Source organism: Bubalus bubalis, chromosome 16 (assembly GCF_019923935.1).
Source record: "Bubalus bubalis isolate 160015118507 breed Murrah chromosome 16, NDDB_SH_1, whole genome shotgun sequence".
NCBI lineage: Eukaryota > Metazoa > Chordata > Mammalia > Artiodactyla > Bovidae > Bubalus > Bubalus bubalis.
In genome coordinates this window covers 41,537,547-41,559,727 of record NC_059172.1, presented here as the reverse complement: position 1 = coordinate 41,559,727, position 22,181 = coordinate 41,537,547, and the positions used below count along the sequence as shown (strand labels likewise).

The window sequence follows — 22,181 nt, the reverse complement described above, 5'->3', positions numbered from 1 at the left end:
AGGAAAGGCCAGACTTACTGAGCACTGTGGTCTGTTTCCCATTTCAAATCTTGGCCTCCTGGAGGCAGGACCCTTGTGTTCCAGGCCCACAGGCCTCTCTGCTGGCTCAGCCTCCAGCTTCGGCCCTCAGCTTCCCCCAGATCAGGACTGGATGGATAGGAGTTTGTGTATAGATTAACACCTGCAGGTTGAGCTCTGAGGGACACTGGCCCTGGGCCACGCAGTTCCTGGCCGGGGGCCCATTGGAGCCCAGATGAGGTCCATCCCTCGTGAGCTGGGCCCGGGGTGAAGAGGGGGAGTGGGGAGGGGGTCAGCGGCGGGTGCACAGAAGACATTTACCATGGGGCAGCGGCTCAGCCAGCCTGCACTCTGCTCTGACTTTTCCAGATGAAAATAGCGAGAGCGAGAGCGACTCTGACGACAGGTTCAAAGGTGAGACGTGGCTCCTAGAGAGCAGGGGCCCCTTCCCAGCCCTGGTGGAAGGGTATCTATCAGCCTTTGTTGTCCCAGTGTCCCAAAGTGGCCCAGTTGGGAAGGGTATCAGCAGGCAGGATACAAGGCCAACAGAGCAAGGAGCTCTAGGGGAGTCCATTCCTTCTATCATGGAGCTCAGGCCTGTGAGCTTAAATTCAGACATCTCCCCTTTTCCAAATTTAAGGCTGGTGACCCTGCCCTACTTTCCTAAGCCATTCATTGTCCATCTAGGTGAGTCTGGGGGGTCAGAGATGTGTTCCAGGTTCCTCTTCTGGTTGTGAGAAATGTGCTGAAGTCTGAGGAACCTGGTGCTTGGGAGGCCCTAAGGCCACTCATCTTCCCCCTCCCTAGAGAGCTGCCACCTCCCTGGGAGGTTTCTGGGACCTTCACATTCCAGGGGCCTTGGACAAATCTCTCTTCTTTCTCTACCGAGAAACCCTATTTAGACCTTCCTAAATGATTAAAGTATCGATATTGGGAGCTCCCTCCTTCCCTCCTTCTCTCATCCCCAGGCATGTGGGCAGGTGGACTTTGGGCCTGGGAACAGGGGGAAGGGTCCAAGTCCAAGGTTGCTAGGGCCCCTAGGATGAAGGCTTCGTGGATGTTCGTATCTTCTCGCCCTGTTGGCCCAGGGGTGTGTAGGTGCCATGATGCCTCCCTGGGTTTGCCTGGCTCAGGCAGTCTTATTGGTCCCAGCCCAGCCTCCAGAGGCTCTGGGAGGCCCAGACCAGTAGCTCCCTGTGTCAGATCAGACAGACAGACACCTTGCTCCTGCCAAGTCTCGCCCAGAGCTCGGGGGGTCAGGTGTCAGGCTAGGCTCCTGCACTTAGAGGTGACCCACTGGGATGGAGCCCTGAGTGTGAGGTGGGGCGGGAGCTGACGCGGGGTCTTGTCCTGATGTGTGGCCCGCCCCCAGCCCACACACAGCGCCTGGTCCACATCCAGTCCATGCTGAAGCGTGCGCCCAGCTACCGGACCCTGGAGCTGGAGCTGCTGGAGTGGCAGGAGCGGGAGCTGTTCGAGTACTTCGTGGTCGTGTCCCTCAAGAAGAAGCCCTCCCGGAACACCTACCTCCCCGAGGTCTCCTATCAGTTCCCCAAGGTGCGACCCCTCCCTCCTTCCTGGCCTCTGCCTTTCCGCCTGGCCCATCCTGTTCCTGCCATAGCGACCCACCTCACTGCCCCAGCCCTGAGTGTGGCTCCCTGGAGCCAGGAGAAGTGGTGGGTTTCGGCCAGTGAGTATTCAGAGGATGAAGGCAGAGAGAACAGCCCCCAGTGTGGCTAAAATCAGATCCACGTTGTGTACAGGACTTCAAGGGTCCTGAGGAAGGGTCCCCAGCTACTACTTCTATCCTCCTTCTCTTTTTGAACCACTTTATTGAGATACAATTTAATCTATTAAAGAGATACTATTTAATCCACCTGTTTAAAGCATACCATTCAATAACTTTTCATATATTCACAGTTATCTGACCAATTTTAGGACATTTTCATTACTCCCCAAAGGAACCCTGTACCCATCAGCATTCTCTCCCCTTTCCCCCACCTTCCTGAGCTCTTACCACTCCTTCCCTGCTCATCCCCAGCCAGCCCAGCTGCCTGGCCTCCTTTCACTTCCTGTAACACTCAAGCCCTTTGTCTCTGTCATTGCCCAGAATCTTCTTTTTTCCAGCTCTTCATTTGGCTACTGGTTCCTTCTCATTCTCTGCTCAAACAGTACCTCCTCCAGATCTTTCTAGATACTCTAAAGTAGCCCCCTCCACCCAGTTCTCTCTGTCGTATCACCCTGTTTATTTCCTCTGTGGCTCCTCTCAGAGTGTGTTGTTGATTACCTCACTCTGCTGGCCAGAACGCGCATAGGACAGGGACACCATCCGCTTTGTGGTCTCTTTCTTGGTAGTCCAGCAATGGCACAGTGCCAGGCGCCACATATAAAGTGCTAGTTTGGCATATATTGAATGAATGAATGAATGATGACTCATCCCACACCCAGACCTCTCTGTAAGAATTGTGAGTGGGGTCAAGGCTGCTGAGAAGCATGCCAGTTGGTAGAACGCCACCTAGGACTCACGAGGCTGGGGATGGGGGGTATATTTCTCAGCTACCCCCACGACCCCCAGCTTTCATGTCTTCTCTGATCTGTTTCTCCCCATATCCCTCTTCCTTGCAGCTGGACCGACCCACCAAGCAGATGCGGGAGGCAGAGGAGAGGCTCAAGGCCATTCCCCAGTTTTGCTTCCCTGATGCCAAGGACTGGCTCCCTGTGTCAGAGTACAGCAGGTGAGGCCCAACCTGGCAGAATCTCCTCCACCCCTGTCATAGCAGGCGGCTGGCTGGGCCCACTCTAGTCCCAGCCTCTTCTCCTGTAGCAGCCTGGTCCTTTACCCCCTCCCTGGGATGGCAGCCCTTCTTCTTGGGGGCTGTTTCCTGGGTCCTGTGTATGTCCCTGATGCCAGACTTCTCCCTGTTCCAGCGAGACATTCTCTTTCATGTTGACTGGGGAAGATGGCAGCAGACGCTTTGGCTACTGCAGGCGCTTACTGGTAAGTAGGGCCATTCGGTCCTCAGAGACTGGGCCACAGAGTTTGTATGTGTGTGCTCTTCTTTAACTTGAGCTTGTAGAAACTCTTGTGTTCTGCTGCCTTGTATGTTCCCTGAGGCCACTGACACACACACACACACACACACACAGCGCTCCTGGGATGGCAGGACTTAAAGTGGCCACTTTGATTGGGCCCCAGGATCTGAGATAATCTATAATAAGGGAAGAGATTAGATCACTTTCTACTGGGATGTCATGTTTTTAGCTCTTCTATACTTTTTCTTTTCATTCATTTTCTTTGGGCTTTTGAACTCAGATCGTTGATCCTGGGTTGCAGGATCACATCAGTGTGTGTGTGTGCATCAGACTGGGGTGGAGGACAAAATTCCCCACCCTGACCCCTGGCCAGCCTGATGTGTGTCCTGCACTTGATCTGGTAGGACTGGAGGCTGAACAGGGACAGAGCGGTAACTTTCTGTGGGATTCTGGGAGACATGCCTTGAGCTCAAGGGGAAAGGAAGGGTTTTAAAAACATAAGACATGTTGTAGAGAAGCACTACCCCATCCTTCTTCCCATTAGTCCTGGGAAATAGATTGGGGTAAAGAAAGTCCTGTCACACGCTCCTCTGGGGCTCACTGGGGATGTTGTTGGCTTGGGCTATTGACAGTGTTTCAAGGTTCCTGGGCCTTAGTGGGAGAAGGGGTAGATGATGGGGATCTTAGGCAAAGGTGGTGTATAGCAGGGACCCCAAATGAAGGATTCGGGCTCATTTATTCGTTCATTCAAAAACATGTACCACAAACCTACTGAGGGTTAGGCAACATGCTGAAGGTGCATAAAAATGAGTTAGACCTGGATCCTATTTTCAAGGAACTTCAGGTGCTTTAGGGCTTCCCTGGTGGCTCAGACAGTAAAGAATCTGCCTGCAATGCAGGAAGACCGGGTTTGATCCCTGGAAGATCCCCTGGAGAAGGAAATGGCAGCCCACTTCAGTATTCTGCCTGGAGAATTCCGTGGACAGAGAAGCCTGGTGGGCTATAGTCCATGGGGTTGCAAATAGTCGGACATGACTGAGCAACTGAGAGTGCTAAGGGGTGTTAGGTGCTTTAGTAGAGGAGGTGGGATTTTCAATGTAGAAGGCTGGACAAGGGGAATGAACTATTACTTGGGATCCATTTTATGTTACAGGCATGTCATTTTCTTTATTCCTCATAATAGTCCATGAGGCATTGTTATATCTGTTCTGTAGATTAGGAAACGGAGACTCAGATGTGGAATGACTTGCCCAGGGTCATACAGCCAGTGAGCGCTAGAGCCCGGTTGACTTCAAGCTCTAAAACCCCAAGTCTGGAACTCCCAGATGACCCCACAGGGTAGTCCAGGGAGAGGAATACTTGGCTATAGAATGCCTGTGAGTGGGGCCAAGGGAATGTGGAACAGTAGAGGCCAGGCGGGGAGCCAGGCAGGTTCACCTGGGCCTGGAGGGGCCCGTTGCGAAGGCTGCTTTAGCAGGGGCAGAGATGGAGTAGAGCTGCTCCTTTGCAGTGGGCCTGCCGCCCCCAGGGAAGAGCGTGTTTGTCCTGGCGTGCTCAGAGAGGGCCTGGGCTGGGCCCCTGCCAAGGGGGCTGGCACTCGCTCGGCATTCCTACAGATTGGACACAACGATTCTAACCCAAATCCCACATACTTGATTTAATCACTTGGGGTTTTAGGGGAGGCGGGGGAGAGGGAAAAAGAGAGGAGTGAGTTTCAGGCCTAATATGGACAAAAACAGATTCTGCCTTCTCTTTAGATCTGTGACGTGTGGCCAGCAGGTTTGGAGACTGAAATAGCCCCATCTGCATTTGCTTAGCGGCCTGCATGAGGGGCCAGCACCTGCTGCTCTGCTCCCTCCCCACCCGGCCTGGCTAGGCCCTCCAGGCCTCCAAGCCAGAAACAGCCACAGAGCCCTGCCAGCCACTGGCTGGAGAAGCCGGCTCCTGTGGACTCCCTCCAGCCTGCACTGGGGGCTCCAGGCCTGGGGAGCTCTTGGCCCACCTCTCCTCGAGCTACCTACCTTTCAGATCCCCCTATGACTCTCTTCTCCTCTACTCTGTACAGGCCTCTGTCCGGTATCTTCATGTTTCTTTTCTTTCCTTTCTGTCAGAAGGCAACATACTTCAGAGGTACCACAGCAAAGAGGTTACACACACAGAGGCAGAAACAGACTCCTGGTTCCATGACTTCTAAATATCTGACCTTGGGTGATGGCTTAGTAATTTTGAACCCAGTTTCCTCATCCATAAAATGGGAATAATAATGCCTAGCTAACACGTTTTTGGAAAGTTCCAAGCCCAGGACTCAGAAACGGTAAACATTCAATAAATAGTAGTTTACTTACCTTATGTAGCGTCAGTCTGCTTTTCTAGAATGGGGATGATCCAGAAAGGGAGAGAGGTGCAACTGAGAAGAGGAACGTGTTGCAGAATGTCTCCAGTGGGGACAGAAGACCGCCCGGCTCATTCCTAAGAATGTACACAAGCCCCTGTCCTTGCCAGCAGGCTCCCGGGGACTTGGGGATGTAAATCCACAGATCACCCTACAGCCTCTGCCACACCGCTTCGTCTTTGCCAGCCCCCACCAGGGTCCTCTGGGAGGAAGGGCAGAGCCTGTGTAGCACTTGGCAGGAACCTGGCACCTTGGGCTGGAAGGCCAGAAGAGGCTGAAGCTGACCCCCAAAGAGTGGCCGTCTTTCCTTTGAGGGCCTGGTTGAGTAGGTGTTCAGAAGAGGCCTGGAGTCTTCTTTCACTAGAAGAGAGGTTTTCACTAGAAGAGAGGTGCTTGGTCCTCAGATCCTAAGGAAAAGGAGCCAGGTGTAGTAACCACGTGTTCTCTGTGTCTGTCTCTCTCCTTGTCCCGGCCCAGCCAAGCGGGAAAGGGCCTCGGTTGCCAGAGGTGTACTGTGTCATCAGCCGCCTTGGCTGCTTCGGCTTGTTTTCCAAGGTAAGAGGGCTCTGGCTTACTTCCTGCCCTCTTCCCCCATCTGAAAGCTCCCACAGGAGTATCTACAGGCGGTTTAGATGGGAAAACCACATGTGTGTGTGAGAGAGAGGGTGAGAGAAGGCGAGAATGCAAGGGCAAGTGCAGCCGGGCTGTCTGACTCCCTCCCCGTCCACCAGCTCCTACATGGCAGCGTCTGCTCATGTCACATCCCACCCTGGGCCGTGGGCAAGCTGAGTCCTCGGGGACAGAGACCCTGGGGAAGCCAAGTGCCCAGGAACTCCACTCTCAAGAGGTGTTTCGTTTGCCCAGCTATTCACTCTTGGGGTCTGAAGCAAGAAATAGTTAGGGAGCACAGCCCTCATAGTGGCCAGGGACTTGGGAAGGGTGGGGTGTGAAGCTCCTGGCTCCCAGCTTTTGGCCCAGACCAGTCAGATGCCAGAGTGCCCTCTTCTCTACCCAGGAGGTAGGGGAAGGGCAGGGCCCTGACCACCTTCCTCTTTGGGCTGCTGCCGGTGGGCACAGGTCCTCGATGAGGTGGAGCGCCGGCGTGGGATCTCTGCTGCTCTGGTCTATCCCTTCATGAGAAGTCTCATGGAATCACCCTTCCCCGCCCCAGGGAAGACCATCAAAGTGAAGACCTTCCTGCCAGGGGCTGGCAATGAGGTAGGGATTTCTGCTGCCTCCTCTCGGGTCACGGACTGAGGCTGGGGTGGGACCTGCGAGCCCACGGCTCAGTCTCCAGAGTGCGGAACACGGCCCCTTCCTTGCTCAGCGCGTTTGTACACCTAACCGACAGGGACTGAGAAATGAGTGACAGAACTGTGATTGTCGCTCACCTCTCTGCAGCTCCCAGGGCCTTCCCTGACCTGTTTGGACTAAACTGCAGGCCGCCTCTTCTTCATTGATCAGATGTTTATGGAATATGTGCTGTCTCACGGTGAGGGTTCCTGCAGACCTCGGGGCAGAGTTGTACAGTTAAAGAGGGGCACAGCTGAGTGCTTGTGGAGTTCACGGTCAAGTGGAAGAGACCAGTGTTAAATAAATACTTGCCCATAGAAACAGGTAACTCCCCAGAGTGTCAGGTGCCAAGTGACAGCACAAGGGGGAGTGTGTGTGACAGGGCGTCTCCTTCAGACTAAGGGCCAGGGGAGGCCTCCTCTGAGGAAGATGACCTTTTCTTAGGGACCCAGGGTGAGTGGAGTCAAGTGGATGAATTGAGGCGAGGGAGACTCAAAGAGAAGGATGTGTGTGGGGAAGGAATATGCCAGGTAGACGGACAGCATCTGAAGGCAAAAGGTGGGAAAGTGTGTATGCTTGTCAAGGAACTGGAGAAGGCCAAGATGGTTGAGAAAGGGAGTGAGCAGGGTGGAGAGACCGCCGGGCCCAGCCACAGTGTGCTGTAGGCCAAATTCAGGGGTTTGGAGTGTATCTCAAGCTGGATTCTAGGATCTGAGATAATGATTTTAAAAGCCCAGTCTGGCTGCTATGTTGATAGTGGACTGGTGTGAAAACAGGGAGACCGGCTTGGGTATTGTTGCAGTCGTATAGGCAAAAGATGAGTGGAGCTTGGATTAAGGTGTGGACGGAAAGATGGAGGAGGAAGATGGATTTGAGATGTACTTTAGAACCAGGATCCATAGCACTTTGCAGTGGCTGGAAATGGGGACTAGTGTTAGGGAAGCTTTAAGGCTGATTCCCAGCTTTCTGGCTTGAGCAGCAGGGTCGTCAGTGGAGCACCTGAGGGAGGAGCAGGTCTGTGGGGAGGAAGAGTTGATTTTGTGCATATTAGCAAAGAGTGTAGATGGGGAGGAGGACAAAGTCCTGAGGGCCTCCGGCAGTAGAGGAGCAGCAACAGGAGCCAAGGAAGGGGCCTCTCAGGAAGGAAGGAGAGATGAGGTGAGGTCAGGACCAGGTGTGGCGGGCTGCCTTGACAAGACAGAATTCTGGAAACTCGGGTGGTCAGGGGGCCGAGAAGCTCAAGTGGACAGAGTTGAGAAGTGGATGGGGTTGAGAAGGGGACATGGCCTGCAGAGATAGCTTTCCAGAGGCTTGGCTGTGGGGAGGAATGGGCAGTGGTTGAACGGTAACGTGGAGCCAGTTTGTTGAAGGTGGTCATCTGGGTACTGGTGGGAATGGCCCAGAAAGGAAGAGAGAGGTTAAGACAGCAGCAGAGGGAGGGGACAGTGAGACTGGGGGTGGGCAGTGGGCTCCGTGGGGAGACAGGAGAAGGGGTCCTCTCTGGTGTGATGGCAGGGAAGGGCCATGGCTTATAGATCCTGGATTCTCATCTGACGGCTTCAGTTTTCTCCAAATGGGAAAGAAGGTTGTCCTCTGAGAGTGAGAGGTGGGCGCTGGGTTTGAGGAGAGGGAGAAATAAATGTATTCATTGTTGCAGGCAGCAGAGAGGGTCTGACTAGAGAAGCACTGGGTTTGCTGGGAGTGGCGAGTACTGGTCAAGGCCTTTCTTGTGGCATCTTTTCTCCCACCCTCTCTTGGATGGACTTTCTGCTTCATGCATGTGGCCTAGGGGCAAGTCCTCTGACCCTGCCCTGAGGGTCCAACAGCAGTACCTGGGAGTCAGTCCTTCAGGACAGGGCCCGGCCCACTCACCAGCCTCCTCTTACATCCATGAACTCTGCTTCCTTTTGCCTTATCTCCTTGGGCAACCAAGTTAAGCATCCTGTGCTCTGAGCCACTGCCCCCGCCCCACCCCAGATGGGATGGGTACCCTTCTACCCAGCCCTCTTGGCTCCTGTGTAGATGTAAATTACACCTTTCCCCTGGCCTGTCACCAAGCTCATGGGCTGATCATTCAGGCTCCTTTAGCCCCAGCAGACTATGATCTCCTTGAGGGGCGGGTGAGTGAAAGGAAGCCCAGGTCCTCCAAGCTGCCTGTGTGAATGCTCACTCCCTGGAGAGTGCAGACTCTGGAGTACCAGGCATGGAGCACCAACTGCATGCAGGCTCTCAGGAGGGAGGCTTAGGGGAGCCTCGCTGTGACTTCCTCCGGGGCACGGGTAGGAGTAGGAGGTGTGCTGAAGCCTCTGGGGTGATGGTGGTGTGGGCTTCCTTCAGCCTACATCACTATTTCTGGTGTCCCCCGCATCCTGCTAATGCCGAACCTCTGGGACATCAGCATTGGGTGGGAGAGACAGCGTGGAAACAGACCTCTGAAAAGAGACACGTCCTCAGGGCAACCTGTGCCCCTTGTCCTGTTTCCCCGGGGCCAGAGGGATGACACTGAGCTTGGAGTTAGGAGGAATAAATGGGATGATGGCTAAAGCCCTTGGGGGAGAGCTCTGACTCCACAGGGCTGAGAGAGGGAGTTTGTTTTCCCTCCTAGTTCTCTGGAGGCCTACGTGTCCATGCTGCCCACCTCGCTGAGGAACCAGGGAGAACCAGGCAGGCCCTGGTGAGAGCCGCTTTGGCCTGGCCCAAGCGCCATCAGCTGCCCCTGCTCACATTCCCAGGGTCATTGCCACCCTCCACCCTCATGCCTACCCCCAGGGAAGTGCTATCTGTGCCACATCGCCAACCTTGGGAGTGGTCTTACCGCCCCACTGGAGGGAAGATGGCTAGGTCTGGTCCTGGTCAAGAAAGGCCTCTTCTGGCCAGGCTGTGGAATAGCCAGCCATTTCCCAGTGTTTTCCTTGTTCCTGGCACAGGGATGAGACACGCTGAAAGAGGCCAGGACAGAGCCTCTGGAAGGAAACAGTTCCTTGCAGGAAAGGGAGGGGGCATGGCAACAGGGACACTAGCATTGTCCTTCCAGAGATGGGTGAGGGGTGAGCAGAGCTGCCTGGGGGGCCGTGATCCGTTGTGGGGGTCCGTCCGCATGGGGCCAAGATGGGCAAAAGGTCAGGGAGGACTGTGCGGGGAGACTCCCTCTCTCTCCGTAAGAATGGTCAGCTGTCCTCCTCCCTCCCCCAGAGCCTGGCCACCCCCTTCTCCTGGAGCCTCCACCTTGTTCTCAGTGAGCCCTCCTGCCTGCAGGCTGGGGTCTGAGGACTGTGGAGGAGGAGACTGGGTCTTATTGCATAGCCGGCGGTAGAGTGGAGGCCTCGGGAGAGAGACTGGGGAGGGAAGCGAGCTTCAGGTCGCTTTGTGCGGGACCTGGGAGTGGCACCCACCTGATCTGCCTGGACCCCCTTCCCCCGCTGGTCTCCTGCAGGTGTTAGAGCTGCGCCGGCCCACGGACTCCCGGCTGGAGCATGTGGACTTCGAGTGCCTTTTTACCTGCCTCAGCGTGCGTCAGCTCATCCGAATCTTCGCCTCGCTGCTGTTGGAGCGTCGGGTCATTTTTGTGGCAGATAAGCTCAGGTAGGGCCCAGCAGGTGAGGTGAAGAAGTGGGGAAGACATATCCGCTAATTAATGTAGCGTGTGCATGGGTCCTAGTATATGCCAGCCACTGCATTAGTATGTGCAGAGTGTGTGTGTGTGGTGGTGGGGAGGGGGGTGCGACTGCGCGTGTGGTGAGAGAAGGATCAAATGGAGAGCACAGGTTAGCAAACCTGGTCAGAGAGGATGACTGAGGGAGCAGGGCTTGTGCGCACACAGGGTGGCAGAGATGAGGGCCTGATGGAGGACTTGGCTGGAGGGAAAAAGACAGACGCTGCTTCTTTTGCAGCAGCCAAGATTGTATAGGTGCAAACCTATTTATATAGAGAGAGGTAAGAAAGGAAGGAGACTCCTAGCAGACAGCCACATTTCCCCTGGAGGGGGATGTAAGGCCATCTCTGTGGGATGCTGCATTTTGAGAGAGTGATGAACTTTGGGGAGAGCCATCATGAGAAGGGGTGAGAGCACTGACTAGGGATAGTATGAGGGGTGTGAGCTGTCCAGCGGGTGTCACCTGGAGAAGGCAGTTGAATGGAGTGACCCAGGCGGGCACATGGCGATTTGCTGAGAAGGATGAGGTGAAGGCCTTGAGGGTGCTGGGGAGGAGGGTGCTTGTAGGGAGGCTGGCCAGACTAGGAAATGGCAAAAGAAGTCCAGGGACTGGAGCTGCCACTGAGGCAGGGGAGCTGGTTAAAGAAGAATCAGAAAAGAGCTGAATAAATCACACATGTTGGCATTTATGGTTTTGGAGGCAGAGGAATTCCAGATGCCAAGATCTGGTTGTGGTCAGGGAGGGGATGGAGGAAATGTTACTGGACATGAGGTGTTCTGGTGGAAGCTGAGTCCTTCTAGGCAGCCAAGGTGGGTTTTGTTTTGTTTTTTTTTTTCTTTAAAGATCATCTCAGTCCATTTGGGCTGCTATAAACAAAATACCACAGGCTAGGTAGCTTATAAACTATGGAAATTTACTTCTCACGGTTCTGGAGGCTGAAAGTCCAGGAGCCAGTTGCCGGCGTGGCCACACTGTGGTCAGGGCCCTCTCCCTCGGTCATAGCTGCTGGCTTCATATTATGTCCTCACATGGCAGAAAGCAGGGGGCGAGGGATCTCTGAGGGGTCTTTTTTGTAAGAGCACTGATCCCATTCATGAGGGCTCCACTCTCATGACCTAAGAACCTCAGATATCACTGGGTGTTTGAGGAGACACAAACATTCAGACCATAGCAAAGAGTATATATAGTGGGTGGGACAGGCAGGGAGAGGAGAAGATCTCAGCAACATATTGTGTATCTTTTTTGTCATCACAGGGGGGCAGTCGTTTCTTTAGAGTGGTGGGTTAATTTAGTCTTTTAGAGCATTTATTAAGCTATCTGCTATGTGCCATACACTAGGTGCTGATATGAGGGGCAGAAAACTCTTCCTCCTGGTTTTCCCCCCAATAAGCCCAGGATCCCTGGGCACTTTGTTTTGTGTATGTGAGGAGGTCATTTAGGAAGCAGGAGAAATGGACTCCCGAATGCTCTCATAGGGTGTTGGGGCAGGAACATGGGCCTACCCTCAGCCCAGGAGAAGTGAGGAAGAAGAAAAACCAGAGCTTTTTCAGAGAGAGCCAGGTTTAGAAATGAAGACTACCTCCCCCCACCCCGAACCCCGCTTCCCGTCACAGCTGTGTTTCAGTATACCACAGTTATATGTATGTCTGTTAGGCCTTGTGAGGGGAGCTAGCCAGCTATGGAAGCTCCCTGGGGCCCCATCTCTGCCTCTCTGCCATCCATGCTCACTGCCAGCAAAGCCCTGGCTGCCCATCTGTGAGGCTCTGGCCTGGTCAGACCTTGATGCCCCTAGCAGAGCGGGCCCGAGGCTTCTTTCCCTGAAGGTTTCACTCCTCCACCAAGGACAGAGCCTCCTCTTTGCAACCCCCCCACCCCACCCCCAGCCTGGCTCCAGCAGGGCTGTGAATACAGTGATTGTTTCCTGTGGCTGCAGCTGCCTCTGAACACATTCCTGGACCGTTCCTGGAGGAAAATACCCCAGGGTCCTATTCTGGCCTGGCTTGGTGTTCAAGTCCTGCCAATCCTGGGCCTAGAAAAGATGCCCTCCCTGCTCGGGGGCTGCCTTGGAGTGCAGAGGGCAGAGTAGGCAGCCCGGTGAGGCCGCACAGGGCTGGAGTCCAGCCAGCTCTTGTTCCGTTGCTCACATTTTAGGTTGTCCACAAGTCCTTGGTCCCTCTGGCCTAGTTCTGATGTCTGTGCTAGTGGGAGGGTGTGTGTGTGTGCGTGTGTGCGTGCATGCACGTGCACACACACAAGCTCTGCAGTGATCAACCCTGCCTTCTAAGTTGTACAAGCCTGCCTTCTAAGCCCCGGGCCCCATTGGAAGGCGTTGTGGAGATCAGTGTTTCCTTTGACCCTGAGATGGCCCTTTTTTAGATCTTTTTCAGGTGGCTCCCCTTGGGGTTTGGGGAGCGCTGTCCCCAGGAAAAAGGCTCTCAGGGCCAGAATACCTGTGTCTCTGCCTTAGGACCCAGCAGTATTTTAGTTGTCCCTGGGGTTTCCAAAAAACTTGTGAACATCCAGAGGTCCTTCTAGAAAAGAGGGTTTGTTTCTGTCATGGATTGGAACCATGTTCTCTGGCTGGTGGTCATTAGTCATGAAAGCATGACAGTCCCTGTTGGAGCCAATCAGGTAGAGCCCAGGGCCTTCATAGCTAGTAGGTGGGACCAATAGATGCAGAGAGACGGGGTGGGAAAGGCAGGCTTGAGAATGACTCTGGGCCACTGTCTCATTTGTGATTTGGCCCTGAGGGGCGTGTCCTTGACTCCTCTCCTGACAGGTAGATGGTTCAGGCCAGGTGTGTCTCCTGTGGTGACTGGTGACCCATATTAGCCCTCAGCACTCACTTCTATGCCTTCTGGCTAGCCCTGGGGAGATTCTCCTTCTGGTCTCCCATTGGTCGTTCTGCTTGGACAGCCAGCCCTGTGATATGGTGCTGGAGGGAGTCCCCTCTAGGCCAAGAGAGGGCTGACCCACTAAGAAATCTGGCCTTTTTTTGGAGCCTGAGAGGAAAGACAGAAGTGGGTGAGAATGGTGCCAGCCTCACTCAGTCAGCCCGCTTTCTCCAGTTAGGGGAGTAGGGAACGCTAGACGTGACAGTGGACTGGGAGACAGGAAAACGGGCCGTGTCCCACGTCTGCCACTTCTGACCAGACTGACCCTGGGTTATCAGTGAGCCCAGCTGTAAAATGTGGACTTGGTAAGATGACCTCTGTAGGACCTTCCAGCTTTCACATACTATGAATTTGTGATCACTCTTGCTCAGCTTACCTTTGTATTCCCTGGCCTGAGCTGATCCTCCCAAACTAGGTCAGGCCAACCTGTGCATTTGGGTGGCCCTTGTGGGGGGCGTGTATGTGTGTGTTCGGGTGTTGCTATGTACCTTCACGGCTGTTCTAGGTATAGCCACCAAGGAGGGCACCGCTGCTGGCCCTGTGCCCTGAGCAGGGGGGATGTGCGGGCTTCATCAGTCTGCAAGGTCAGACCCAGGCTGAACCTCCTTAGAGTCTTTGTTGCCCTGGGATTAACATGAAAGGAGGTCATGAGCCTAGCCCAGCAGGCACTAACTCCCCTTCCCTGAAGGTGCTGGGCCTGGGCTCAGTGTTTGTCTGTCTGTCTGTCTACCAGTACCCTGTCCAGCTGCTCCCATGCGGTGGTGGCCTTGCTCTACCCCTTCTCCTGGCAGCACACCTTCATTCCTGTCCTCCCGGCCTCCATGATCGACATCGTCTGCTGTCCCACCCCTTTCCTGGTTGGCCTGCTCTCCAGCTCCCTCCCCAAACTGAAGGAGCTGCCTGTGGAAGAGGTGGGCCATCTAGGGAACCAGCTGGGGGGAGGATGGGACAGAAGGAACAGAAGCCCCCAGGAGAGAAGGGCAGAAGGGGAAGGGATTGGGGGAGGCTGCTGGGATCTTCTTGTTTCTGTCTCCAGCTCTTCTCCTTGCTCCCTGGGAGGCCTCTACCTGGCTGGGGTTCTTCCTGTTACCTGACCCTGGGAATCCAGGATATCTGCACAGGGCATTGCAGGGATTCATATCCTGAATCACTGCCCTTCATGACTCTTTTTCCCAGGCACTGATGGTGAATCTGGGGTCTGACCGATTCATCCGACAGGTAAGAGCGGGACGTTGCGTGGGCTGCCCCAGGGTGGGCGCTTGTTTGATACAGAGCACCTAGCACTGTCGCACACACATACTCCACCCTCGTAGCTGACTGCTGAGCTCTGGGTTCCACGTTCACAGAGCAGACAGTTGAAAAGTGGCTGGAGGATTATCCATGATGCAAAGAATGTGGAGGAATGTAAAGGTTTGTGATTGTTGTCAACTTCAAAAAGTCTCTGTGAGTGGTAGAAATTCTGCTGGGCACATAAAGGAACATAATCTTAATGCCGTAGACTTTGGGAATGTAGTCTGTTACATGCACCACTGACAGAGCTCTATCTCCTGGGTACCAAGCATCAAGATATGGACACTGAATCAGAATATAGAGACAGGCACGGCAGCCTAACCTTGTGCCTGAGACGTGTGATTTCCCCGCCACCCCCAGCCAACTGTGCTTCCCACCTGGTGCCAAAGATGGAGGATCTGGGGAGACTTCATCATGGTGCTGGGGTGGGAACCCCTACTGGTCCTGGGCAGTGAATGCCACCTGCTCCACACTTTTTATCTTTGTGACCCTGGGCAAGTCTCTTAACCTCTCTCTATGCCTTAGTTCCTCTTCTTAAAATGAAGTTGATAGGGACTTTTCCTGGTGCTCCAGTGTTAAGGCCTCACCTTCCAAGGCAGGGGGTGTGGGTTTGATGCCTGGTGGTAGAGCTAAGATCTCACATGCCTTGTGGCCAAGAAGCCAAACATAAAATAGAAGCAATATTGTAACGTGGCTTTCCAGGTGGTGCTTGTGGTAAAGAACCCACCTGCCAATGCAGGAGACGTAAGAGATGCAGGTTCAGTCCCTGGGTTGGAAAGATCCCCTGGAGGAGGGCACAGCAATTCACTCCAGTATTCTTGCCTGGGGAATCCCATGGACAGAGTAGCCTGGTGGGCTGTAGTCCATAAGGTCACATAGAGTCAGACAAGACTGAAGTGAGGGCTTCCTTCATAGTCCGTTGGTTAAGAATCTGCCTGCTAATGCAGGGGACACGGGTTTGATCTCTGGGTCGGGAAGATCCCACATGCTTTGAGGCAGCTATGCCTGTCTGCCACAACTGCTGAGCCCTTGCTCTAGCGCATGAGAGATGCAACTGTTGAGCCTTTGTGCCACAACTGTGGAAGCTCAAGTGCCCTAGAGCCTGTGCTCTGCAACCAGAGAAGCCACCACATGAGAAGCCCACGTGCCACAACTAGAGAGTGACCCCTACCCTCAGCGAGGCAAAGCCCTCCACAGCCCCAAAGACCCAGCACAGCCAATAATAAATAAAAATTTAAAAATAAAAGACTAAAGCAACTGAGCTCGCACACAATATTGTAGCAGATTCAATGAAGACTTTAAAAATGGTCCACATCAAAAAAAAAAATTCTTTAAAAAAATGAGGTTGGTAAAATTATCAGGGTTATTGGGAGGATGAAATGAGATTATATTATATAATCAAGCTTATATATTCAAGCTCTTCAGACAGCACTGGCACAAAGGAAGTGCTCACCATGTGCTTCCCTTCTCCCGCAGATGGATGATGAGGACACGTTGTTACCTAGGAAGTTACAGGCGGCTCTGGAGCAGGCTCTGGAGAGGAAGAACGAACTGATCTCCCAGGACTCAGACAGCGACTCCGATGATGGTGAGTGAGGCCTGCCCCACGCAGTGGTTTGGGGGGAGTGGTGCTCTGGTCTTTGATTTCCATTTTCATTCATCCAGCAAGTGTCTGCTAGCTTCCATGTTGAGAGCACAATTTCCAACCTCCTGGTTCATGAGCTGGTCCTAGACTTGCTCGACTCTGGGCCTGGGCCTCATGGGGCCTGGACCCTGCTTCTGTGCACCAGACCCACCTGGCTGATGAAACTCAGATATAGGACCTTGGTCTCACTTTAGCCTAGAATTTTCTAGCCCTACTCCTTTGCTGACAAAAGTCCATATAGTCCAAGCTATGGTTCTTCCAGCAGTCATATGGGGATGTATGAGATTTAGACCATAAAGAAGGCTGAGCACCAAACAATCGATGCTTTCAAACTGTTGTGTTGGAGAAGACTCTTGAGAGTCCCTTGGACTGCAAGGAGATCCAACCAGTCGATCCTAAGGGAAATCAACCCTGAATACTCATTGGAAAGACTGATGCTGACGCTGAAGCTTCAGTACTTTGGCCACCCAATGAGAAGAGCTGACTCATTGGAAAAGACCCTGATGCTGGGAAAGATTGAGGGCAGGAGGAGAAGGGGGTGACAGAGAATGAGATGGTTGGATGGTATCACCAAATTGATGGACAGAAGTTTGAGCAAACTCTGGGAGATAGTGAAAAACAGGGAAGCCTGGTGTGCTACAGTTCATGGGGTTGCAAAGAGTCAGATACGACTTAGCAACTGAACAACAGCTCCCACTGTGCTTCAGGGAGTTATGGCTTGATTGGGTCTGAGGGGAGAGGAATAGTATAGTATTTTATCAGAAGGAGTTCAGAAACTTAGATAACATCAGAGCTGCTTCTAGGGTGGCCCAGGCTACAAAGCTCCCCTCTTGCCTCTAATTTTTCTCTTCCTCAGGAAGTTTGGGAAGAAAAACCCAAAGACAGCTGGCAACCACAAAGACTCTTCTTGCTGTTAGGATGCTAGTTATTCCTCTGTCTCAGGCCTTGCCTTGAGCCACTGCAGGAGGTGGAGGGAACTTCCTCTTCCTGTGAAGCCCTGGAAACCACCAGAGGGCAAGGGGTGTGGGGGGGAGTGGGGCTCTGGTCTCTGATTTCCATTCTCACTCATTCAGCAAGTATCTGCCAGCTTCCGTGTTCAGAGCACAGTTTCCAACCTCCTGGCTCATGAGCTCGTTACAAGCCTAGGAGCACAAGAGCTAAAGTTCCAAGAACAGATAAGTGGTTTTGGCTACAGTTTAGTTGAGGAGATGGAGACAAGATCCCCTGGAGGCTCGGTTGCAGGCTCTAGACCTGAACCTCAAAGGTTTTCTTTTCTTTTCCAGAATGTAATACCCTCAATGGGCTGGTGTCGGAGGTGTTTATCCGGTTCTTTGTGGAGACTGTTGGGCATTACTCCCTCTTCCTGACCCAGAGTGAGAAGGGGGAGAGGGCCTTTCAGCGGGAGGCCTTCCGCAAGTCTGTGGCCTCCAAAAGCATCCGCCGTTTTCTTGAAGTTTTTATGGAATCTCAGATGTTTGCTGGCTTCATCCAAGACAGGGAGCTGAGAAAGTGTCGGGCAAAGGGTAAGGCCAGAAGAGCCTGTGGTGGGGGTTCTGAGGGGTATCAGGTTTCCTCCTCCGGCTTTTCTGCTACCAGCAGGCTGAGTAGCCAGGCACAATGAGCCTCCATCAGTATCAGCCAGGGCAGGCCTCCTAATATCCCTTTTCTTCTAAGAGGGACTACCAAGGGTACTTTATCCTTTGCCCCAGAAAGTGCCTTCACTAGGCTGGGCACAGGCTGGAGCCCTGTGGCAAAAGAGTGGAGCTTATCTCCACTTTGCCCCTCTTCACAGGTCCTTATTTAGAGAAAAAGGCCAGATTGTGCCATTTAGGGAGTCCTGAGAATCCAGGGTTGAAGAGAACTGAGCCAGTTCTCTGTCTTAAGTTGGTGGCAGTCTGCACTCAAAGCACAAAGATTATCTCTGTTATTTCATCAGCTCTGCTCACTGTAGAGCTTTTTCTTCTCATCAAGACCTTTCTAACCTCAGGATTGTTGCATCTTCTGTCCACCAGTACTGTCCCTTTAGCGTAAGCTTTTCAAACAACATGATAGAGTGTCTGAAAGGAGCTGGAGAAGATGCCCACTTGGGGGCAGCTCTGATACCACGTTGCATCCTCACCACAATGCAGCTCAGGCCATCAGCAGTGAACACCAGTGAGATGTCATTAATAATAGTTTTGATGAGCCGGTCTGGATTCTGACAGGATGCTCCTATAAGTTACAATCCCAGGTCTTTGGTTCCCCCCTTTTGGGGATCTGTTCCCTTTGGTCCTCGCAACAGGAGCCTTCCCTTCCCTTCCGCCAAGGACTGTTCTCTTCCCTGTTCTTCCTCTTCTGCAGGCCTCTTTGAGCAGCGAGTGGAGCAATATTTAGAGGAACTCCCAGACACTGAGCAGAGTGGAATGAACAAGTTTCTCCGTGGCTTGGGTAAGCAGCCTTGTCACTGATGAGACAAGTTCAGCAAGGAGGGGTTGGGGTGGTTGGCGGATCTGTACCCCAAACTACTCTAAATAAACCAGCGACAATGGGAATTTATATTAGGGCTGTAGACAGAACAGGAAATCTGACAGATATTCACTTCAGTCGGGTCTTTTGGGGTGCACTTCTTCCGGAGTGAACATGAGGGTCGTTAGAACCAGTGAGTGTTCCTCATGGCTATAAGGGGAGGGTTTACTAAGAAGTAGCAGAGTGTCCTTCTCTGAAAAAGCTCCCCTCCCTTCAAAGAGCTCAGCCAGCTGAACCATAGAATCATAGATTGTCTCACTTTAAAGGAAAATTGAGACCAAAGAAGTTAAATGGCTTGCCCAAGGCTGTTCATGATTAATACCAGAGCCTAATTAGAGCTCTAGAGTGTTTTCACTATCATGGTCTAGCTGCAATCCAGTCTCTCGAATCCTTCTCGCTCACTGAGAGTTAGGACTATTGGAAGCGATGATACTGAAACATTCTCACTCTCACCCTCTCTGGCCCACAGGCAACAAAATGAAGTTCCTCCACAAGAAGAATTAAGCCCCTTCCCCAGACAGAGTCCAGTGCCTTGCAGAGCCTGGGGAGGGGACCCAGCCTTGGACCCTTTGGGCTGCTGTGGCCGCTCTGCCTCCACAGACCCCACCCTCCAAGCCAGCCCACCTCTGCCTTCACGACATCCCAGGATACTGTTTGTAAATAATCTGCTGTAAGCTTTCTTATGTTTTTGTAACAAGCAAAGAGAATCTGGTAAATATTTGTATATTCCCAAGGGGCTGGGCGCTTTCCTGCCCCGCCCGAGCATGGATGAAGTTTTGCTGGGTGCTGGTGACTGGCCAATTATGTGCAGCTGACTGTCTCAGCCGAACCACTGATCTTCCCCTGGAGGCTCCTGGCCTGCCTGCCTGCCTGCCTGCGGCCCCTGCTGCCAGTCTCGGGCCCTGGAGAGCACATGCTGTCTTGTCATGTATGAGACTTTTTTTAAAAAATCTTAGAGTTTCTATTTTTTTCTAGTAGTCCCCCTCCCCTAATCGTCTGTTTTGAAAGGCAAAGGCCAATCAATCCTCATTTGCAGCATGGTACCAGGCTCTCGGGCCTGGCCTTCTCTTCTTTCTCCCACCTTTGTGATGGTCAGTGAGTCATGGGAAGCCCACCCTCCAGCTCTGCTAGTGTCCTCCAGGCCCAGCTCCCAGTCAGTGGTGGCCATGATGCGGTACAGGGCATCCCTCCTTCCCACCATCTACGGGTGTTCTCAATAAACAGTGTATAGTTGTTTGGGCCCAGAGCCCCATGTGTTTCTTGGCTTCATTATCTAGAGTTCTCTCTCCAGGGGAATGGGCTGAGGCAGGATGAAACACCTCCATGCAGGGAACTGAGTACTTGATTAAGAGTTTAGCTTTCGTGTGGATCACTGACCTCCCCTGAAATTGAGTTCTCTGGCCTGAGCTGTGCGGCTGGTCTTGTGTGCGCAGTCACTCATTTGTGTCCAACTCTTTGCAGCCTCATGGACTGTGGTCCTCCAGGCTCCTCTGTTCATGGCATTTTCTGGGCAAGAATACTAGAGCGGGTTGCCATTTCCTCTTCCAGGGGATCTTCCTGACCCAGGGATCAAACTCATCTCTTGCGTCTCCTGCACTGGTAGACCACTAGTGACTTCACCACTAGCGCCACCTGGGAAGCCCCATATGACTGGTCTTCAGTTCAGTTCAGCCACTCAGTCGTGTTCGACTCTTTGCAGCCCCATGGACTGCAGCACGCCAGGCTTCCCCGTCCTTCACCAACTCCCGGAGCTTGCTCAAACTCATGTCCATCGAGTCGGTGATGACTGGTCTTAGAAGATGCCTAATTACTGTTCTAGCTTAGCTTTCCTCTCCAATTGCCAAGTGTTCAGATTCTGTGTGTTTCCACTGATGGAAAGAATGCTTATTGCCTCTTGGCTTCCCTATTAGGTTAATCTTACAATTTTCCTATTCAGTATGAAGCCCTTATGACATCACTGGGTACCCTAACATTGGTAGAGTCAAGCCCAGCTAAAGACAACCCAGGGCTTGCTTATAGCTTGGGCCCATTGTTTATGGCTCTTTGATGTCATGCTGTGAAGTTTTTTCCCATTGGAACTCTTAGAGGTGTGCACGCAGAAAACTTTGCTATATTCTTTGGAAAAGCAAGGAGGGAAGTAAGGTGGGGAATATGGGTGGCTTAGGCTTTCTATCCACCCAAGGCCTTCACAGAGACAAGACCTTGAAAATTTCCAGGATGGGGCAATAAGCTGGAACTCTCTTCCTTGGTATTGGCTTCAGGTCTGGCAGGATTTGAACCATAGTTTTCCTGTCCTTCCACTCTATCCTACTTGTTAAAACAGGAGACCATATCTTCTGCAGTCCCCTTTCCTCCTCCTCCCCATCTCCAGTGACTCCTGCACAGGTCCCAGTCTGTGTGTGGTTGGGGGTTACTGTCTGCCTTATAAAGCGGAGGTTTTATCTTTTAGGAAGACAGATTGTCTCTGAAAAAGCCTCTTACATGTTGGCTTTGGCATCTTCCAAGAATAGGAGGGCACACTCACTGAGGCCTCATGAGGCTGGTTTTACAGGTGAGGTAAAAAGAGAAGATAGCAGCTATAACCAGAAAGTCCAGAGTAGGGTGTTGTTACCTCCAGAACTTGTCACTTTAACTTGGTTTCATGAATCACAGAAGTGGAGTCCTTAATAAAATAATAGTTTCCAGAGGTCCTATTTCTTCCCCCTTTCCTCCCCCTCTCTTTTTTAATATGTCTCCAAAGAACCCTCAGATATGTGATTAGATCACAAGATTCAGTTCAGTTCAGTCGCTCAGTCGTGTCTGACTCTGCGACCCCGTGAATTGCAGCACGCCAGGCCTCCCTGTCCATCACCAACTCCCGAAGTTCACTCAAACTCACGTCCATCAAGTCGGTGATGTCTTCCAGCCATCTCATCCTCTGTCATCCCCTTCTCTTCCTGCCCCCAGTCCCTCCCAGCATCAGAGTCTTTTCCAATGAGTCAACTCTTTGCATGAGGTGGCCAAAGTATTGGAGTTTCAGTCCTTCCAAAGAACACCCAGGACTGATCTCCTTTAGAATGGACTGGTTGGATCTCCTTGCAGTCCAAGGGACTCTCAAGAGTCTTCTCCAACACCACAGTTCAAAAGCATCAATTCTTCGGTGCTCAGCTTTCTTCACAGTCCAACTCTCACATCCATACATGACCGCTGGAAAAACCATAGCCTTGACTAGACGGACCTTTGTTGGCAAAGTAATGTCTCTGCTTTTGAATATGCTATCTAGGTTGGTCATAACTTTCCTTCCAAGGAGTAAGCGTCTTTTAATTTCATGGCTGCAGTCACCATCTGCAGTGATTTTGGAGCCCAAAAAAATAAAGTCTGACACGGTTTCCACTGTTTGCCCAAAGATACATAGGTATAAATTACTATTTCTTAAAACCTGTACCTTTGATGTAGCTTTAAAATACAGTGTTATTTTA

The 22,181-nt window shown here is 52.5% G+C and overlaps 1 protein-coding gene across 4 annotated transcripts in view; it reads left to right on the top strand.

Moving 5' to 3' along the window:
- Positions 1-19,969, top strand: part of DENND2B (DENN domain containing 2B) — a 166,256-nt gene extending 146,287 nt beyond the window's left edge. For all 4 annotated transcript variants that reach the window (XM_006051600.4, XM_044929489.2, XM_025266612.3 and 1 more), the window contains 13 exons: positions 388-432; positions 1,391-1,575; positions 2,644-2,753; positions 2,947-3,016; positions 5,921-5,998; positions 6,521-6,661; positions 10,170-10,318; positions 14,017-14,194; positions 14,460-14,501; positions 16,050-16,161; positions 17,502-17,741; positions 18,559-18,645; positions 19,193-19,969. In XM_006051600.4, coding sequence (XP_006051662.2) covers positions 388-432; positions 1,391-1,575; positions 2,644-2,753; positions 2,947-3,016; positions 5,921-5,998; positions 6,521-6,661; positions 10,170-10,318; positions 14,017-14,194; positions 14,460-14,501; positions 16,050-16,161; positions 17,502-17,741; positions 18,559-18,645; positions 19,193-19,227 — 1,472 coding nt within the window. In that variant the 3' untranslated portion in view covers positions 19,228-19,969. The remainder of the gene's footprint in view (positions 1-387; positions 433-1,390; positions 1,576-2,643; positions 2,754-2,946; positions 3,017-5,920; positions 5,999-6,520; positions 6,662-10,169; positions 10,319-14,016; positions 14,195-14,459; positions 14,502-16,049; positions 16,162-17,501; positions 17,742-18,558; positions 18,646-19,192) is intronic.
- The last annotated feature ends 2,212 nt before the right edge of the window (positions 19,970-22,181 follow it).